The 19,293-nt window shown below is 35.0% G+C and overlaps 1 protein-coding gene across 1 annotated transcript in view; it reads left to right on the top strand.

The window, feature by feature from the left end:
* KCNH7 (potassium voltage-gated channel subfamily H member 7) overlaps nucleotides 1–19,293 on the top strand; it is a 450,073-nt gene that overhangs the window by 317,816 nt on the left and 112,964 nt on the right. Inside the window, exons 4-6 of the mRNA XM_060151475.1 lie at nucleotides 4,644–5,072; nucleotides 9,647–9,667; nucleotides 17,594–17,808. Coding sequence (XP_060007458.1) covers nucleotides 4,644–5,072; nucleotides 9,647–9,667; nucleotides 17,594–17,808 — 665 coding nt within the window. The remainder of the gene's footprint in view (nucleotides 1–4,643; nucleotides 5,073–9,646; nucleotides 9,668–17,593; nucleotides 17,809–19,293) is intronic.

Here is a 19,293-nt window from a genome sequence, read left to right on the forward strand (position 1 = left end):
AGACCATCTGTACCACCTTGGATATGACTAAACTGTAGGAGCAAACTAAATGCCTTGTGCAGTCATTAATTTAAGAAAGGCAGTGAATTATTTTTAAAGGAGGAGGGTAATAACTGATGAAAAATGAATAAGAGTAGACATTGACCTCAGTGAATTGTAATAAGCTTGCAGAATTATTTGTAAACTGCTTTATAACTCAATTCCTAGTGCATTAAAAACTAATCAAATGACTTTGATGCGGTTCACTGATTTTTAACTTGGCAATTTACTTGAGCATATAAAAGTTGTTAGTAGAATTATGTAAGAGTGCTTGCAAAATAGATACTGTGATGCACCATTATTTAATTGTATATGCACACAGTGGTTACTCTCATCTACTAATTAATCCAGAGTTTAATGCTGAACGTACTTGGAGTTTGTGCACTGTGTCATGTCTTTTATCAGAACAATAAATTCTATTTCAATTATATTTACCACTGTTAACTACTAGCACACAAATGAAAGCTTAGAGTAAGAACTTAGCCTGCTTAATTCTAAAATTTTCTGTAATAGGTATTTTACATAAAATTCACTAGATGTTGAGGAGTTTGAAAACACTTTTGTGTATGCTCTAGAATCAGAATGGTAACAATTAATAACCTCGGAAAAAAGGTGAAAATTAACTATGTTGTATCAAGTATATAGGGCATGGTATAAAGTTTACCATTTCCATCAGCTACTGGGTTCTACTCAATTAATCATTTTTGGTAAATATGAGTAAACACAGTTCCAGGAGACTAAGATTCTCTGGTTAAGTTGGTCAGAGCAATTAAATATTAGTTTTTCCACAGTCAAAATTGAAGGATATTATCAGTTTAGAATCTGCCAGTGGAAATTCATTTACAGTTCTCAGACATTCTGTTAGAACTGGGATTTGGTGAGCAAAATAGGGGCTCTTCCTACAGTCCACTAGGGGAGAGAAATGTTAATCAGAAGGTCAACAAGTGTATAACTATGAGCTGTTATGAAAATTATGAAGGGAATGCTAATCTAGTTCAGAAGGAAGGAAAAGCTTCCCATGGGAAATGACTTTGGAGCTAAAACCTAAAGGATGTTCTTATAGAGTATGTATAACTGAATCACTCTGCTGTACACCTGAAACTAACACAACGTTATTAATCTACTATACTCCAATATAAAGTAAAAATTTTTTAAAAAAGAAATGCAACAGATTTCCGTAAAACAAAACAAAAAAACCCTAAAGGATGTACTAAGTAGGAAGAGTAAAAATTATCAAACACAAGGAAGCCCTGAATCTGTAAGAAGCACAGGCCTCTGGAGGAATTAAAAAGTTCATATGGGGGCGTCCCTGGTGGCGCAGTGGTTCAGAGCCCGCCTGCCGATGCAGGGGATACGGGTTCGTGCCCCAGTCAGGGAAGAACCCACATGCCGTGGAGCGGCTGGGCCCGTGAGCCATGGCCGCTGAGCCTGCGCGTCTGGAGCCTGTGCTCTGCAATGGGAGAGGCCACAACAGTGAGAGGCCCGAGTACCGCAAAAAAAAAAGTTCATATGGCTGGATTCTAGAGAGCAACGAGGAAAAATTAAGCTGCAGATAGTGGGGCTAGTGATATCTTCATGCCCAAAGCAGGAAGTTACTGGGAGTAATAAAAGGTTAAATAATAGCTAACGTGATCAGAAGTTAGTATTTTTTAAAGGACAGACAATATGATTCAAATGTGGAAAATGATTAGCATCTTATCGCAAGAAATCAGGTGAACTGTAATTACTTATCTCCAGAAAGTGAGAGCAGTGGAGATAAGAGAAGTGAAAACACTAAAAAGATATTCAGGAGGTGAAATGAACACAATTAGTGGGTTAATTGGATTCAGGGGATGAAGGTGAGAGAGAAGAGTAACTACTAGAATAGCCAGCAAGTCTCAGGCTTATACCACTAGAGGGACTGTGATGCCATTCACTGAAAAAAAGGGCTGGACTTTGAGGGGTAGATTATGAGATTGGATTTGCTACAGGATTTTGAGGTGTCTTTAAGACTTCTAAGAGAAGATGTTGATGAAGCCACCAAAATGTTCATTGCAGCTCTATTTACAATAGCCCGGAGATGGAAACAACCTAAGTGTCCATCATCGGATGAATGGATAAAGAAGATGTGGCACATATATACAATGGAATATTACTCAGCCATAAAAAGAAACGAAATTGAGTTATTTGTAGTGAGGTGGATAGACCTAGAGTCTGTCATACAGAGTGAAGTAAGTCAGAAAGAGAAAGACAAATACTGTATGCTAACACATATATATGGAATTTAAGAAAAAAAAATATCATGAAGAACCTAGGGGTAAGACAGGAATAAAGACACAGACCTACTAGAGAATGGACTTGAGGATATGGGAAGGGGGGAGGGTAAGCTGTGACAAAGCGAGAGAGAGGCATGGACATATATACACTGGCAAACGTAAGGTAGATGGCTGGTGGGAGGCAGCCACATAGCACGGGGAGGTCAGCTCCGTGCTTTGTGACGGCCTGGAGGGGTGGGATGGGGAGGGTGGGAGGGAGGGAGGCGCAGGAAGGAGGAGATGTGGGAACATGTGTATATATGTGGCTGATTCATTTTGTTGTGGGGCAGGGGCTAACACACCATTGTGGGGCAATTATACTCCAATGAAGATGTTAAAAAAGTAAATAAATAAACTCTTGTTGTCTTAAAAAAAAAGAATAATGTTTGGCATTAAAAAAATGCAGGTTTGGAGCTAAGAGAATAAGTCTAGGCTTGAGTTATAGATTTATGAGTCTTTGGGCTAAAGATGGAATTGAAAATATGTGTGTAGATAAGACCATCTGCTGGAAGAGTATACTCAAATATAATGCAGAAAATTTCATAAGTTTTGAGAGTGTTCTTCCATGTTTTAAAACAATCATCAATGCATTGAGAAAAAGTTCATAGTAAATATATTAAAGATAATGGTGCCCATGACATTTAAAGAATATAAGGAGGTAGATAATATTGTAGCCCAGATACACCAGCTGACTGACTCGAAGGGCAACATGTGATTGTAAAGCCATGGGACGATGTGGACCTAGGCTACTGTAGAACAGAAACAAAAATTAGAATTGGCATTTTCTTGTAGACAATACTTAGAAAAGCTTTGAATTATGCAGTAGTTTTTGAATGCTTTCTCTTATCTTTTCATTTCTTCTAGGGGTAGAAGTTTTACCTTTTTATTTTTTTTTAATTTATAAAAGAATGCATGCTCAATGAAACAAACAATAAAGATATATAAAGAGGAATGCATACATTATACTGAGCCAGTCGACATTAAAACTGTGGAATATGTTCTTCCACATCTTTCTCTACTGCCATGCAACTTATATGGGCAAATATAAGGTTTTATTATTTTTAATGAAATAATATCACCATAAGCACATTAAGCTGAAACTTGCCTTTTCACATAAAACTGTATTTGAATAACCTTCTAATCAAAACATATTATTGTTTTTTAAAGAACATCATAAGATTCCAAAGTATAAAAATGCCACATTTATTCAACTAGTCTCCTTCTAGTGGATATTAAGATTGTATCTAGTTTTTGTGCCTTTGTACAGTAATATCCTATAGATGAGATTGCTGAGTCAAGTGAAAAGTGTATTTTTTCACTTTAATAGATATTGTAGGATGACTTTCCAAAGAATTTGTAACGATTTGCATTTCTACCAGCAAAGCGTCAGAATGCTCGTCAGCTTTCTTTGCCAGCACCAGATGTTATGTTTCTTTTCTTCATTTACTGCTAAATTGAAGAGTGGAAAATGATATTATCTTGTCTTAATTTGCATTTTTTACTACCAGTAAATTTATTAGCTAATATTTTCATTTTTAATATCTACCTTTTAATGTTTATATTTAGTTGCACTTCTAAGCATCAACCTCTCTGAGATATGTTTAACATTCCATGCCATATTCTTTGACACGGGAACAAAAAATAATCAGGAAAAAGAAATTCTTATGTGTACATCTCTCTCTGAAACCAAAAGCTTTTCAAGAATCCCAAACAGAATGAGGACATATGTAATTGATCCCACTTTTCCCATCCACACTTGACTAGCAATATTATCCAATACAAACCTTCCAGGTATGTCAGGCCAACGCCTTACCCCCCCCATTCCCTTTCCTCCACTTCCAATGCAATTACATCCCCCTCTACCTCCACCCCAACATAATATAATATAATACAATATAATATAATATAATCTTTCCTGTAGCTGGCCCTTTTATACAAAGTATCCATTCCTTTCTAAACTGTGCTCCAAACTTCAGTTTCCCTTTAAAAAAATGGATGGATAGTGATTTTTTTTTCAGTTTATTAAAAAAAAACCTTGCGTCATCCAAATAATGCTTTTATTTAGCTGGAGTATATCTAACCATCAGAAACATGGTAAAATTATTTCACTATTTTCTTACAACCTATATGATAATTCACATTGGTCCTAGAGAAGTTTTCTACAATATACCTCATTCTGACTGTAAAATGACTTAAGTATTAATAATTTTTTACACAGTATTTAAATATGAGTCAACAAGGTTCATTTGTTTGTTTTAGGCGCTATATCCTTTGTCTTGTAACAGTGTTCTTTCCTGTTTGTATTTGTAGGGAAACTTTTTGGGTTCAAGTTCCCTGGTCTGAGAGTTCTCACTTACAGAAAGCAATCTTTACCACAAGAAGATCCCGATGTGGTAGTGATCGATTCATCTAAGCACAGCGATGATTCCGTAGCCATGAAGCACTTTAAGTCTCCTACTAAAGAAAGCTGCAGCCCCTCGGAAGCAGATGATACAAAAGCCTTGATACAGCCCAGCAAATGTTCCCCCTTGGTGAATATATCCGGACCTCTTGACCATTCCTCTCCCAAAAGGCAATGGGACCGACTCTATCCCGACATGCTGCAGTCAAGCTCCCAGCTGACTCATTCCAGATCAAAGGAAAGCATTTGTAGTATACGGAGGGCTTCATCGGTTCAGGATATAGAAGGATTCAGTGTCCACCCCAAGAACATATTTAGAGACCGACATGCCAGTGAAGGTATGTTTGTATTTTTAAAATATGGAAACATATGTTACGGGGTAAAGAAAGGTATTTCTTATTGTGTTTAATTTTGACATTAATCTTTATACCTTTGGAGAAGAAATGTGAGTAGAGTCTATTAAAAATATGAGTTCTACATTCAGAGTTGTTACTGATTTCCTCTTTGAGCCCTAGTGAATAATTTGGTTTCTCCCGGCTTCTTCATCCTTTTCTGAGATAGAATGATGACTATTATCTGCTTACTTTATGGAGTGTTAATTAACTAATGCTTAATATAAGACCTGTTTAGGTGATGACACTATCATCTCAAGCATAATTAATTGTGCTACATTTAGTAAATAGTCAAGACCTGGGCAAAAAAGAGTAGTGTGCTGTCACAGGACTATTCTATCGACCAACTCTCTCTAAAGGAAGAGGTGTATGAAATGTGATATACTGAGTGATCAGAAATCTATACACTAATTGGGAGCAGGGAAAGGATAGGTAGGGGGAAGGGGCTCAACCAAAAACAACTTGACGTGCAAAGTCAAAATTCATTTATTTCTCTCTGCCCGCTTCAAGGTCACATTCATGTATTAGCCAGTAGTGAAAGTAAAAGGCAATGCTAAAAGCAATCCATCATGAACATGATGGATAACATTTGTTGGATATTTACATGAGTGAGGCAATGTAAGTGCTTGACACACATTGATTCTCTTATAATTCTCATAACAACAACCCTATGAGTTAGGATCTATTATTAAGCCCATTTTATAGATGAGGAAACTAAGGCTTAGATATGTTAAATAAATAATTGGTCCAAGGTTATAGAATGTCAGAGCTGGCCCTCAAACCCAGGACTGGTCTCCAGAATCCACAATCTATCCATGCAAAGCTTTTCTTCCTTCGCTCCTGTTCTATGAAACTTTGCTGCAAGGGTCTGTTGAGTCATTGCATCTTCTCTGGGGAGGTCCAGATTCAGGGTACCCATTGCATGCATACATTAGTCTCACTTTTCTACAGATTTGGGTTCTTGAGAGGCCCACTGTCCTTTCTGTGGTATTTATTCCTTCGAGATCCCATCGTCATCCACGCTGCCACTAGTTTTCTTTTTAAAACATATATCTGATCACGGGGCTCCTTAGTGTAGGGTACTAGACAATTTTCCAACTCTCCACAGTTAGTGTTCAAGCCTCATTTCTAGCCCCTGCAAGATTTCCTCCCCTACTATATACTCAATTCTAAACCTGCACAAAAATAATTGCCTTTCCCAAAAATATATCATGCATTTTTGTGCTTCATTTCTTTGTTCTGCTGGGAATACTCTTCCTCACTTTGTCCCTCCTCACACTACTACTCATAGTCATAAGGACCCGTCTCTCCTTTCCAAACCCGAAGAATTAAATGGTTTCACACCTGAGTGTGCAAGGCAGTGTTTACATATATTATAGCATTTCTTACATTCTACATTTATTCCACATTATATGTCTTGCGTTCCTATTAGATATACAAACAAATAATGATGTCGCTGAGAGCTTCTCTAGCACAGGAGTTCTGGCATAGTTGGCTCCATGGCCTTGGTCTCCAGCACAGTTGCCTGTTTCATGGAAGGAACTCAATAAGCCTTGGTGTGACATTGAGAGGATCGTGCTCATGAATTATGTTCCAGAACTACACCATCAGGAAATAATGAGTTATCTGTTCCGTAGTACTCTGAAATTTAAACCAGTTTTAGGATTGAATCATGTGGGGATCTTTATTTAAAGGGTGCAGTGAAGTAGAGAAGGCAGAAGAGGTGAAAGAAAATGAGTTGGCAGGAAAAACTTCAAAGAGAGACAAATCAATGTCAAAGAAACAAAAAGAACAGTTTTCTGTGAGATAGATTTGATGTGGTACAAGAGCAATTAGCAAATCCACTTTAATCTCTAGTCCAAAGAAAGTCAAAGGGAAAAGGAAAATAAAATCAAGGACAATTTCCAAACTGGATCATTGTGTAAGGCTCTACAGCATCCAGTCACAGCATGCTCACTCTCTCCTGACTAAATGAAATCTCTGAAATTTGGTCTTTGAGCAATGGATCCTATGGCTGAACAACAGTAAATCCAATATGATAATTCAAATGACCAGCATATATTTTTGTTTGTTAGTCCAATTTGTGTAGTCATCTTTAGGAAGCATACTGACTTTTCAGAGATTGGCCTTATTGCCTAGAACCTGAGTTACAGTGTAATAACATTCAGAAACAATATTAAATGATACATATTCGGTGCATGGTACAGACTTTTAGCCTGTGTTCTGACAGTGGTGCTGAGTAGGTTAGATCAGATTTCACGATTTAACTTTATTGTTTTCAATTTTATATGGTCTCCATTTAGCACACAGTTACTGATACAATTATGGAAGAGGATGTGTTAATATTTTGGGCTTCTCAGTACAGGTTCTATTCAGGGACACTCAGTGTTGAGATCATCCTCAATTTTCTTCTCCCACCCAAGCTATGTTATTTCCAAAAAACTGTATCACTTGCTTGCAGATGCTAATGTCAATGTCTGACTACCAACAGATAAATTCAGAGGGTATTTTGTACTTCAATTTTAGCTACAAAGTCATTGATTAGCATAGGCGAACCTATAATTCCTAAAGCTTTATAAATTAATATACTTTAGAAACTGAGCCACTGATAAGGCAAGATGGAAAACTTTTAAACCTGATTTTAATTTTATGAATTCATGTAGCTCTTTAATAGGTTAAATCCCACATGCACCAGATTTCGAATTCAGATTGTTGTCTCTTCACTCAAGAAGAAAAATTCCCTCCTCTATAGGCTATATTTATAGAACTTTAAATAATTTGCAAATATATCAGTGCATAATATTTTATATTATCTTTTCATTTAATCTATATTATCAAATACCTTAGAACCATAGTTCTCAAATCATTTGTGGTGAAGGACCAGAATATGTTTTTCTTATCCATCACATACCAATATATTTGTAAATACAGTAAAATTGCACTACAAGAAAATGAAATTTTAAAAAATAGACATACAAAATATAAACCCCAATTGTTGTATTATTAAATTGAAAAGACGTAAAATTACTCTGTCAAACTGCTACAAGACTCTTACTGCTTACTCTAATGTCAGCACTTACAGTGTAATTTCTGCACTTACAGTGTCAAGCACTCTTAGTGCTTACTCTAATTTCTGCACATACAGTGTCAATTTCTGCACTTACATTGTCAACAAGCAGATCTCAGCTAGCACCAGCACACAGACCACATGCTCTGCCTCAGAATGTCAAAGCAGCATTAACTATATAATGTAACTTCGGAGCATTTGGTTTTTTGGAAATTGCAACTCTTTATATGTAATTTCCAGGTTGATGAATAGAATTGTAATATTTAACTACTTGCTTGCAAGCAGTTATTACTTTACTAATGATTGTTGGCCTAGCTTCTGATGGAGATAATTAATTCTGTGTAATCGAGGTCTCTTCCATTAACGCTATTTGTTTGTTATGGTCCCTCAAAGAGAGCAGAGCATTGACATGTAAGGTCACAACTTTATTTGTGCATCTCTATGTGAGGTAGTGTCTATGCTAGCAATTCAATATACTGCATTATTGAAATTGCCTCAGTTGTAAGATTTGAAACAATTATTATATATCCCAAGATTTTAAATATGAACAGCATTAGCATAAATGTCAACAAATGTGGAACAGATTTTTCAAATTTTGGATATATTTAAATGATTTTAACATGACTTCATTTACATTAAGCTTGTTTGTTTCAAAACTAGTAATGAATATTTTTTTAGTAGCATATATGCAACAAAGAGTCAGAATGCTAATCTCAGAATAAATCTGCAAACACTCCATTCTGAGATTTGACAACAAATCCATTATAATATAAACAAATTTCCTAAATTTTCTAGGTATTACACTGAGTGCATTGTGGACAACATAAATTTTTAAAGCTCACATTACCTTTAAATAGTCAAATCTTTCACTGATTTCTTATAATTACTTTTGCCTAAGAATGGCTCTTTGAGTACTATTTGGTATTTTCAAAATGTACATTGAAGAACACTTGTGGGAAGAACAGTTCATAAAATTGTGATTAATAATGCAAGTTGGTTTGTTAAAGTAAACCATTGTCTTAGAAGCATTTTTCTATTAACACACTAGGTTAAATATGAAAAACGTTACTTAACATGCAAAATGCTGTGTAGTTTTTCTTTGTAAGTGATGGCTGAAGTAACACTAAAATTGACTTCTGACAAGTTTGAAAGTTTTTGTCACAATTGCAGGCATGTGGGTATGGCTTTCTCCAAATCTGGATCTTGGAATCCATTTAAATTAAGTGAGATAAATGTTTCACATATTTGAACACAGATGCTTATGATGGCAGATATTTTTAGCATATGCATCTTACTTGGTTGAATAGTACAAAATGTTAATTTCAAAGATAAATTTTCAATCATTACATCCTGTTTTCTCTGATTGTTGTTACAGAAGTTATTCAGTGCATATAACATAATTTTAGTCTTCTTTTTATATTTCTCTCTTTTTTTCCTTATGTGCTCAAAACAGACAATGGTCGCAATGTTAAAGGTAATGTATGAACTCAAATTTCATCATCTGATGCTTAGATTGCCCCTTTACTCGGCATGTTAACTTGCCTGCTGTATGCCGTGTTCAATGCAACATCATGCTGCCCTTAGTGAGCCCAGGTGCCTGGTGGAGACATCATGGCTTGATTTTGCTGGAGACATTGTTACTTTCTCAGCTGTGCCACCAATATGACTATGAACTCCTTTTTCCTGCAAGAAGTATAAGCCTAGGTTGACATTGAAGACTTCCTAAATATTTGAATAATTTGGAAAGAAGCAAATATTAAGCTAAATATATTCCGGTATAAAAGAGGCACATAAGCCTATTTCAGCCAAAAAGAAAAAAGCCTTTTTGAGTACAAGAATAAATAAAATAAGCAAAGTGCTACATGACAGCATCACTTCACTTGTTCCTCTTTTGTTTCCTTAAAACTAGTTTCACGTTCCTGGATGGCAGGGGGTATGGTTTTAAGCTTACTGTAGTAGTAAACTGTATATGCATGATAGTCATTTTCTATTTTTCTATATTACATTTCAGTCATTTTAATTGTGTCCTATATAAGTCTGAAATCACTAGCATGACCTACAGCTACTGTAGGGTAATGTTTAACTGGGCAATACCTCTGTATAAATCTGGATTTGACTAAAAATTGGAAATTCACTTCAGTTTTTCTACTCTATTATAGTAGATGCAAATAATCACAAAATATAACATATTATATTTTCATCCAGTTGAAAACTTTTGGAGCTTAGTCCTTTAACATAGGCTATGCATGCTGCTGTCGGTGTGCATATGATGACAATGACTCATTTGTGCATGTGTGTTGCATGGACACGTCTCCACCAGTAACCATCATTACTTAGAATTCACTGTTTTGGCCTCTTCTGTATGTCACTGCTGCTCCGATCACTGTGAAGTTTTGTATATTGATTTCTCAAGTGCTTCCCTAACTAACTCAGAGCTGGTGATGATTATGAATTAAGACCACTAGAAGCTAAAGATCTTTTCTGGTCAGCAGCGCAGGGTAATTTGAAAATAAGAGAAATCATGGCAGCTTCTCCCCAGCCTAACTTTATTTTGTAAGCACTTCAAAAAGGGTCTATGTAGAGGACCTCCAATTGCAGGATGGAATTTCATACACATGATTATTCTATCCTTGGCCTGTCCACTCAGATTTCTAAAAGGGAGCAAATTAGTGTCAGCTGTGGGTAGTGATTTGCATTGATATAATTCAGAACATAACCTCAAGAAACAGAATACAGACAGCTCTTGACAACTGGTCTGTGTGAAATATGACTGGCTTTAGCATTTAACAATTAGCAATAAATTATTAGACATTAATTTTCCAGTGATCTTTAAATGCAGTGAGAAATAAATCTAATTTTTCTCAATAAATAGAAAATTGAGCTTGCTAATCTTTCAAACTAGTAGTTCACATAGTTGTCTTTCAAACTACATTAATTTCATTTTTTTCTTGCAAACTAATCCATTTAATCTCCAACCCTTTTTTCCTCAATCCTCCATTTTTTCTTTTTTTTTTGAATTTTATTTATTTTTAAACAGCAGGTTCTTATTAGTTATCTGTTTTATACATATTAGTGTATACATGTCAGTCCCAATCTCCGAACTCATCCCACCACCACCACCCGCCCACTGCCACTTTCCCCCCTTGGTGTCCATACGTTTGTTCTGTACATCTGTGTCTCTATTTCTGCCTTGCAAACCGGTTCATCTGTACCATTTTTCTAGATTCCACATATATGCATTAATATACGGTATTTGTTTTTCTCTTTCTGACTTACTTCACTCTGTTTGACAGTCTCTAGGTCCATCCACGTCTCTACAGATGACCCAGTTTTGTTCCTTTTTATGGCTGAGTAATATATTCCATTGTACATATATACTACATCTTCTCTATCCATTCGTCTGTCGATGGGCATAATCCTCCATTTTTTAATAGCAATAGTCCTTGAATAAAAATGAATCATAAAAGTCAGAATTTGGGATTAGGAAATTCTAACCCATTGCAGAAAGTTTTCACATATTAATATTTATAAAGTTAAACTCCTAAATTAGATAAAACATGTGCAATTTAATAAAAATTTAATGTAAATGCGCCCTCCAATGTCCTTATTATGTGTTCAGGCTCTGATTTTGAAAACTTTAAAAAATATTTAAGTGCCTGGCTCTTTGAGATTTTCACAGAGCAGTTAATATGCTAATTAGATATAGAACAATGAATTAGTGTGCTTTTTAAATTTTTGTGACCTTGTCACTAAACCACATTTAAATAAAAATTTTAAAAATAAAAAACAGGGGCTTCCCTGGTGGCGCAGTGGTTGAGAGTCCACCTGCCGATGCAGGGGACACGGGTTCGTGCCCCAGTCTGGGAGGATCCCACATGCCGCGGAGCGGCTGGGCCCGTGGGCCATGGCCGCTGAGCCTGCGCGTCTTCTCACAAGAGTGAGAGGCCCGTGTAACACAATAATAATAATAATAAATTTCTACACTTCTTTGTATGCAAATACATAATTACAGTTTTTTCAGTATCTAACTCAACCAAAAATAATTTCTTTAACAAAATAAAATAAATGATTTAGAAATGCACTTGGAAGGTCTTCAATATCATCCACTGCAGTTTATTCCCCTCAGGCAAGAGTATTGGCTAAATCTCTTGCACAGGTGGTAGAAGCATCTTTATCTCTAGAGGATTCCATTCTTTAACTTTCTTGGAAAATCTATTTTACTGCCTATTATACAAAGAGCTAACTGAAATCCTTCTTGCTGAAATGTAATTGTTTTCCCCTTCATCTATCCTGAGTGGACAGAGATACTAGCCGGTTACTTCTATTCTTGATGTAACATCACAGTATAAAAACAGCAAATTGGTACTCAAGCTTTTCTGCTAAAATGGAACAATTTCCATTTTACCTCCTTTCTTAAGATCAATTTTGTTTTCCTTTAATAATTCCCTTAGCACTCTGACTCTTTAAAATAAGACTTCAGAGTTCCAAAATTGTAACCCATTATCAAAGAGTGAAAAAGTTAATTCAGATAAATTGCATATGCTATTTATATGTATGTGTGAGTGTGTGCATCACTTTTTAAACAATTTCTCTAACATGTGGGAGGCAAACTTAATCCTAGTGGTTTTTCTGTTTATTCTGCCTTCCAAGTCATCATAAAAATTAACCCCACTTACCCTTATTAGTAAGTCAGTCATTAAAATAATTTTACCCTTCTATTGCATCCACCTCTTCATTATCCCAAGTAACTCTGTATCCCACTGACAATGATATGTTCAGTTTCCAACTTGTCTGTGAATCTGGCATATGAGTCAGAAACAAAACTACCCCCAAGATTTCTCTAGCTACAAAACCTATCAGACACACAAAGGAAATCAACAGATCTGATACAACTTGTATCTCATATGCTGCATTGGCCATACCAAGTATTTGTGATCTTATAAGAATTTGCACATTGATCTTCAGTCATGACAGTTTTCTTCTATAAAGTATATGTTATGCACTGAAACAAACAATATGGATATTGAGTATAAATAATTTGGTGACTAATTCTTATATATTTTTTAATGTTAAACTGGTTACCTTATGCTTATTGACAGTTATCTTTTATAAAATCCAATTAATGAACACTGCATTCACATTTTCTTTGATGTTAAGCCACTTCAGCAATTTAGGTTTTACTAAACTTTAGCCAGATAAACTCATGCTGTAAGGTATATTGTATAAAGACCTGATGATTTGAAAACAACCTTAATCTTTTTGGTTTCTTTCCCTCCCGTCCCATTTGGCTCTCAAGAGCAATAATCTTTATTTATTTATTTTTTTTAACATTATTATTTTTTAAAATTTATCAGATGTCCTTAGCTATATTTCCAGCACCATCTTAAGGAGAATATATTCTCCTTTAGCATCTTGTAACTCATGATAAATTGAAATAACCTTATCATAAAAATTTTAAATACGTTTAGTCTAAAATTCTTCCTAGATGTTGCTTTAGCCTCTAGCTTGATCTTTAAATGCAGTATATTTCTTTGTAGCTAGAACCTGGCTTATTTTATATTTACTCAGACACTTGTAATATATTAGAGCTTTATCCAGCTGTTGGTTTAGTCTTCTTGGCCACCTGTTTTCCATCTCCTACTAGTATATTAGAAAATTTAATCTGGTCATCCATTCTGCAAATGTTTCTCTGAAGAATATCAAGTCCTCCTGAATACTTTTGAGCTTTACATTCTTTTCTATTGAATCTACTATTTCCCTTTATTTCTGCCCATTTATTTTCTTTAAATTCATTTACTTTGTTTTTTAGGTTATCTTCCTTTCTTTCTTTAGAATTTTAAATGCCATCTGTTTATGATCACACTCAGGGAGGCTGCCTTTCACCTTTAAGTCCTCAACCAAGGCCTTTCTGAATATAGACCTAGGAGATAGGAAACCCTGCATTCTAATTTCTGGTCCTTGATTCTTATTCCATTTTGGCCTCCTATTGTGTCTGCTTGGGCTTACAACTGGTAAAATGAGGATATTACTAATATGTTTCTTAATTAAAGTGTAGGAAATTATTTTGATTAGAGTTTAGACAGATTTCAGAGAAACCTAAGCTGACACTGATTATCTTGCAGACACTAACAGACCCCAGCATGTAAACATCTGCTTCAAAATCAGTGGAAAATAGCATAATGATTTTTATTATACAAGATGAAATAGATTTTGAATGCCTTATCTAAGCATGCATGAATTATTTTAAGCAGTATTTTAAGTTCTGCTGAATTCTTTAAATGCCTAGATTTAACATTAAAAAAAAACAGAATAGAGTAACAGTTTAGAAAGGTTTTCCATTAGTAAGTAAGAGAAGCTAAAACACAGATTGCAATAAAGTAATATTCTGAGGCCAAATCTTAGTGTGATGTGTATTGGCCACTGGTTTCTCAGCCCTATCAGACTAATGTCCCCTCGTTTCAACTTTTTGTTATACTCATTTTACTATCCTGAAATGACGTTCAGAGATGATTTAACCTATTTCTAAAAGTTCAACATTATTCCTTAACTTTAATTTAAAGGAGGAGTTAAAAGGAAAGTAGTTTATAATAAAATATTTCTCTCAATATGTTAATGTTCAAATATAACTATACTAGAAGACATAATGTGATTATCAGAAATAAGAAAAAAATTTGGTTTTAAGAACATTAAAGACATATAAAACAATCCACATAAGTACTGGCTAAAATGATAGAGCAGGAGTACTGAGGGATAACCAAGTAAAAACCACTATTGGAATAAATAATGACAGATCGGACTTATTTATATATAAATTTTTAAAATAGTAAATAATCAAAATTAAATTAGGAATAAAGCCAGAATCAACTGGGGAGAAAGTGAGAAAGTATGATATCCACAAAAATGAACTGGCCCTTGGTTTTAAGTTTAATGTCAAAATGATTCCCTATGGGATAACATGCAATGCAATAGTAATGCATTGCACAGGAGAAAGAAATCCCACTAAACATCAGGATGTATATTTATCCTCCAATACTTAAAAAAGACCTTGCAGACCATACGCCTTCAGAAGCAATGGGAACTAGAAGATGGATTAGAAGAAGAAATGGCAATCAAGACATTATAGAGAACACAGACATAAAGAACAAACTAGTGGTTACCAGTGGGCAAAAGGAAAGGGGGAAGGGGCACGATAGGGGTATGGGATTAAGCGATACAAACTACTTTGTATAAAATAAATAAGCAACAAGGATATATTGTGCAGCAAAGGGAAATAGAGCCATTATTTTGTAGTATGGAGTATAATTTATAAAAATATTGAATCACTATGTTGCATACCTGAAACTAATCTAGTATTGTAAACTGACTATACTTCAATAAAAAAGACATTATGGAGACATTGTGGCAGATCTCTAGGGAGTTCTTAAATCATTCCAGGTGTTTATTTTTTACCTAAAAATTAACATAGGCTTCTTTTTGTTGTATCATATATCATTTTACATATATAGGAGATCAATAATATAAAATATTTTAGCAGAAATTTTATTAATGATTTGAGGTGTGATTCCTATAATTGTCTGCAAATTTAATAATATTTTGTTCCAACATTGTTTTAAAAAGATTCAAATATCTTCATTTATATGTTTGCATGTGACAGCTACAAACACAGACTGTAACCTGAAGTCTGAAATTTTGTACTGGCAACTCAAATAACACAAGTAGTGTATCTCCAAGTGATTTGGTCTTCCAAAATGGTGAACAACTTTTGGTAAAGTTATGAACAAAAAAAAGTAAAAATCTTCATTCTATATGGCAGTTGTAGCTCTGAAAGTTTCAGTGTATATTAAAATATGTGAAACAAGTTCAAGGCTCAGATCATTATAAATAGGCTTTTCACCTACATGAATGCCCGTTGGGACATCTGGGTCAATTTTTCATGGTGAGAGAATAGACACCTCCCATCACTGTAACAAACAAAAATTCCCCCACAGATGCCTCTAGGGTGAAGTACTGTTACAGTGTGAAAAGTATGCTTAAGGGTTTGAAATACAATTTAAGTATATACCTGAGCTCAGTGTTATATAATTTCATGTCAATATCCCTGTGTGCAGTAAAGTCACCTAAGCAGTGAAAATATGACATTAGAGTTGGGAAAAAGACAATATCTAAGAAATCTGAAGTCCTAGAATATTTTACAAATTTAAATATTAAGATATAGGCTGGGAATGTAGCCATAGAATGATACAAGAAAGGAGAAACTCTTTGGAGCATTTCTTGACTCTCTATAAGCAACAGACAATAGGTTCATCTCAAAAGAATATGTAGCTGGTCAGTGTACTTATCCTCAACTAAGGGGCCCAGGGTCTTGGCACAGTGCCAGATTGTCTTCGTAAGAAAGGAATGTGAGAAGTGACTAGCGTTGGTCAAAGAGTCCAAATTTCCAGGAATAAGATCTGGGTATCTAATGTATAGCATGGTTAAAAAAAAAAAAAGATGTAACCAGGTGCTGCCAACCCCAGACAAGTCTTATTTACCCAACTATGGTCACTTCAATTTTAAGTTATGTTTGCCAAAGCATTCTTCTGCTATGTTTTTTTTCCCCCTCAAAAAGTGGTCAGTCTTAAATCTAAATAAAAGGGAAAAAAAGAAAAGAAAGGAAAGATTTAAAACTCTCCCATAGGAGCCAAATTTTTCAATATAGTCCACATAACACACACACACACACACACACACACACACACACACACACACACACACACACACACACACACACACACACACACACACACACACACACACCCATACACATAAATGACATTTGTCCTTCTCATTGTTACCTGAAATTCCTGTCTGGACTTAACTCTCAGAATCTCTGGGAAGCATCTCATACATATAATAGAAGCATATGAAGAACACAACTGGCTTGTCACTTGTTATGGCACAGAGAAGGGAGTAATACGAATTGGAGCAGGCTAGACAGCCATTCAGAAGTTTCATGGCCAACATGATTTTCACCTTCCTTGAATAATTCCTAAATTATAAAAGTCCTTCCATGAATAATTCTTAAATTATAAAAAAAGAAATTCTTGAGAAACTTTGAAAGTAGAATTTAGCCAATAATAGGGAGTAGAGTTCGTTCTTTTATTCCAGCCTTTAATGAAAGAAGCCAGTTAACAGCTAAAGCTGTCATCTGCTCTCTGGGTGCACACCTAGGGCACCATCTTATCCTTGGATACTCACATGCCTCTCCATATGTCAGATGGTGAACAGGTATCAGCCAGCTGCATTTAGTCACATCTGAATCAGGGTCACAATGGTCATGGATTACTAACAGGTCATTCAAGACCATCTCTTTCTTAATTTTTCCTGATATTGCTTTTACAAATACTTTCCAATTTTTTAGGGCCTTTTAATCATATCAAGTCAAGCCTCCTGGGATCCACGTCGGATTCAAACCTCAACAAATACAGCACCATTAACAAGATTCCACAGCTCACTCTGAATTTTTCAGATGTCAAAACTGAAAAAAAGAACACATCCCCTCCTTCTTCAGATAAAACCATTATTGCACCCAAAGTTAAAGATCGAACACACAATGTGACAGAGAAAGTTACCCAGGTAGGACACGATTTTACTATCAATTTTAACTGTTTTTAAAGTTATTTTCTGCACCATAAAACTCATTCCTTTTCCTATGAATGAATATTAAGAGAGGTAAGCCATTTATTTGCACTCCAATTTCTCAGAAGTTGGGTGACCCTCTAATGTAATAGATAAATAAAACTACAGACTATGATTTTATCTATTGCAAGACTAAGCAAAAATGGGCTGGCTTGGTTTTCTTGTTCCTTTTGTTGCAGAAGTGGTTAACCAGCTATTCATCATGTTTGGGCATTTATTGTTTTGCTGCCAACTCTTGCATTATTAAAGCATGTGTTTTTTTTTAATATAATGGATGTGTCTATCGAAGGTTTAGGCAACTAATTGGGATTTACTCTTAACTGTGGCCCTCTTTTTGCACTTACACTACTAAGTAGAGTCAGGTATAAGTCAGTGGAATTGGGGAAAAGAACTGTCTGAGTTGATGAAAAGTCAGAGTGAAACAATATATTTCACAGGAACAATATTTTATTGTTTTTTAAAAAAATATTGCAAGTTGAACTAAGGTAAAAAGGTACTGTCTAGCAAGAGTCCTGTTTTAAAGAATAAAGAAAAATGATTTGTATTTATTATATCAAAATACCAACCTAAGCAATACCCAGCTTTTGCTTACAATGCACTTACATTGTTGGGAATTCATGAGTCTAAAATTTGTGCCAAGTAAACAGTTTTTGTTTTTTTACAAACAATTTAACCTAGTATATTTGCTTAGCAAATCTTTTTATAAACAGTCACAATATAAAGATAAACTTGACCCCAATCTCTATCCCAAGCATTTAAGATTTTACATTAATATAGTTTTTTGTAATTGTAATCACTACAAACAACACTATAGTAGTTTGTAAATAATGTCTTAAATGTGAGCTAAAATAGCTATGTAAAGACCATGAATCAGTTGTAAATAGACCTGAGTAGTCTCTATTTATTTGAGATGAGAGATTATACATGCCATACTCAAATATATATTTTGATATTTATGTAGTAATTAGGCTTTCTACCCTTGGCATTTTGTTTTTCTCAACTTATACTTAGTAAACTGAGCCCAACAGTGATAAATGAATAGTCTACTGTTATTTGTGTTGTACTGACACCGTTTTGATAGCTTTGAATTTTACTTGCAATTAACTCAAAAAATATATTATTTGTAGACCATAATCATCATATGGATATATAGAAAGAGATTTTAGAAATTGAACAGTGGGCTGGTTGCAGATATTAGGGTCAGGGTCCTGCCAGTAGCGTAAGTGAGTAAAGTAGTCATGGTAGCACAGCAGGCATGGTAGGGGCTACAGGGACTTACGGAGCCCAGAGTCCCTCCTGAGCAGATGGCTGCCACTCAGCTCCAGCTAACTGTGGTCATGCAAGAATGCTTGACCAATGTTTTCAAATCTTCCAATTTTAAAAAGAATCTAGAAATCCAGAATTTAAGATAAACTCTTTATT

Source organism: Lagenorhynchus albirostris, chromosome 6 (genome assembly GCF_949774975.1).
Source record: "Lagenorhynchus albirostris chromosome 6, mLagAlb1.1, whole genome shotgun sequence".
In the NCBI taxonomy this organism is placed as follows: domain Eukaryota; kingdom Metazoa; phylum Chordata; class Mammalia; order Artiodactyla; family Delphinidae; genus Lagenorhynchus; species Lagenorhynchus albirostris.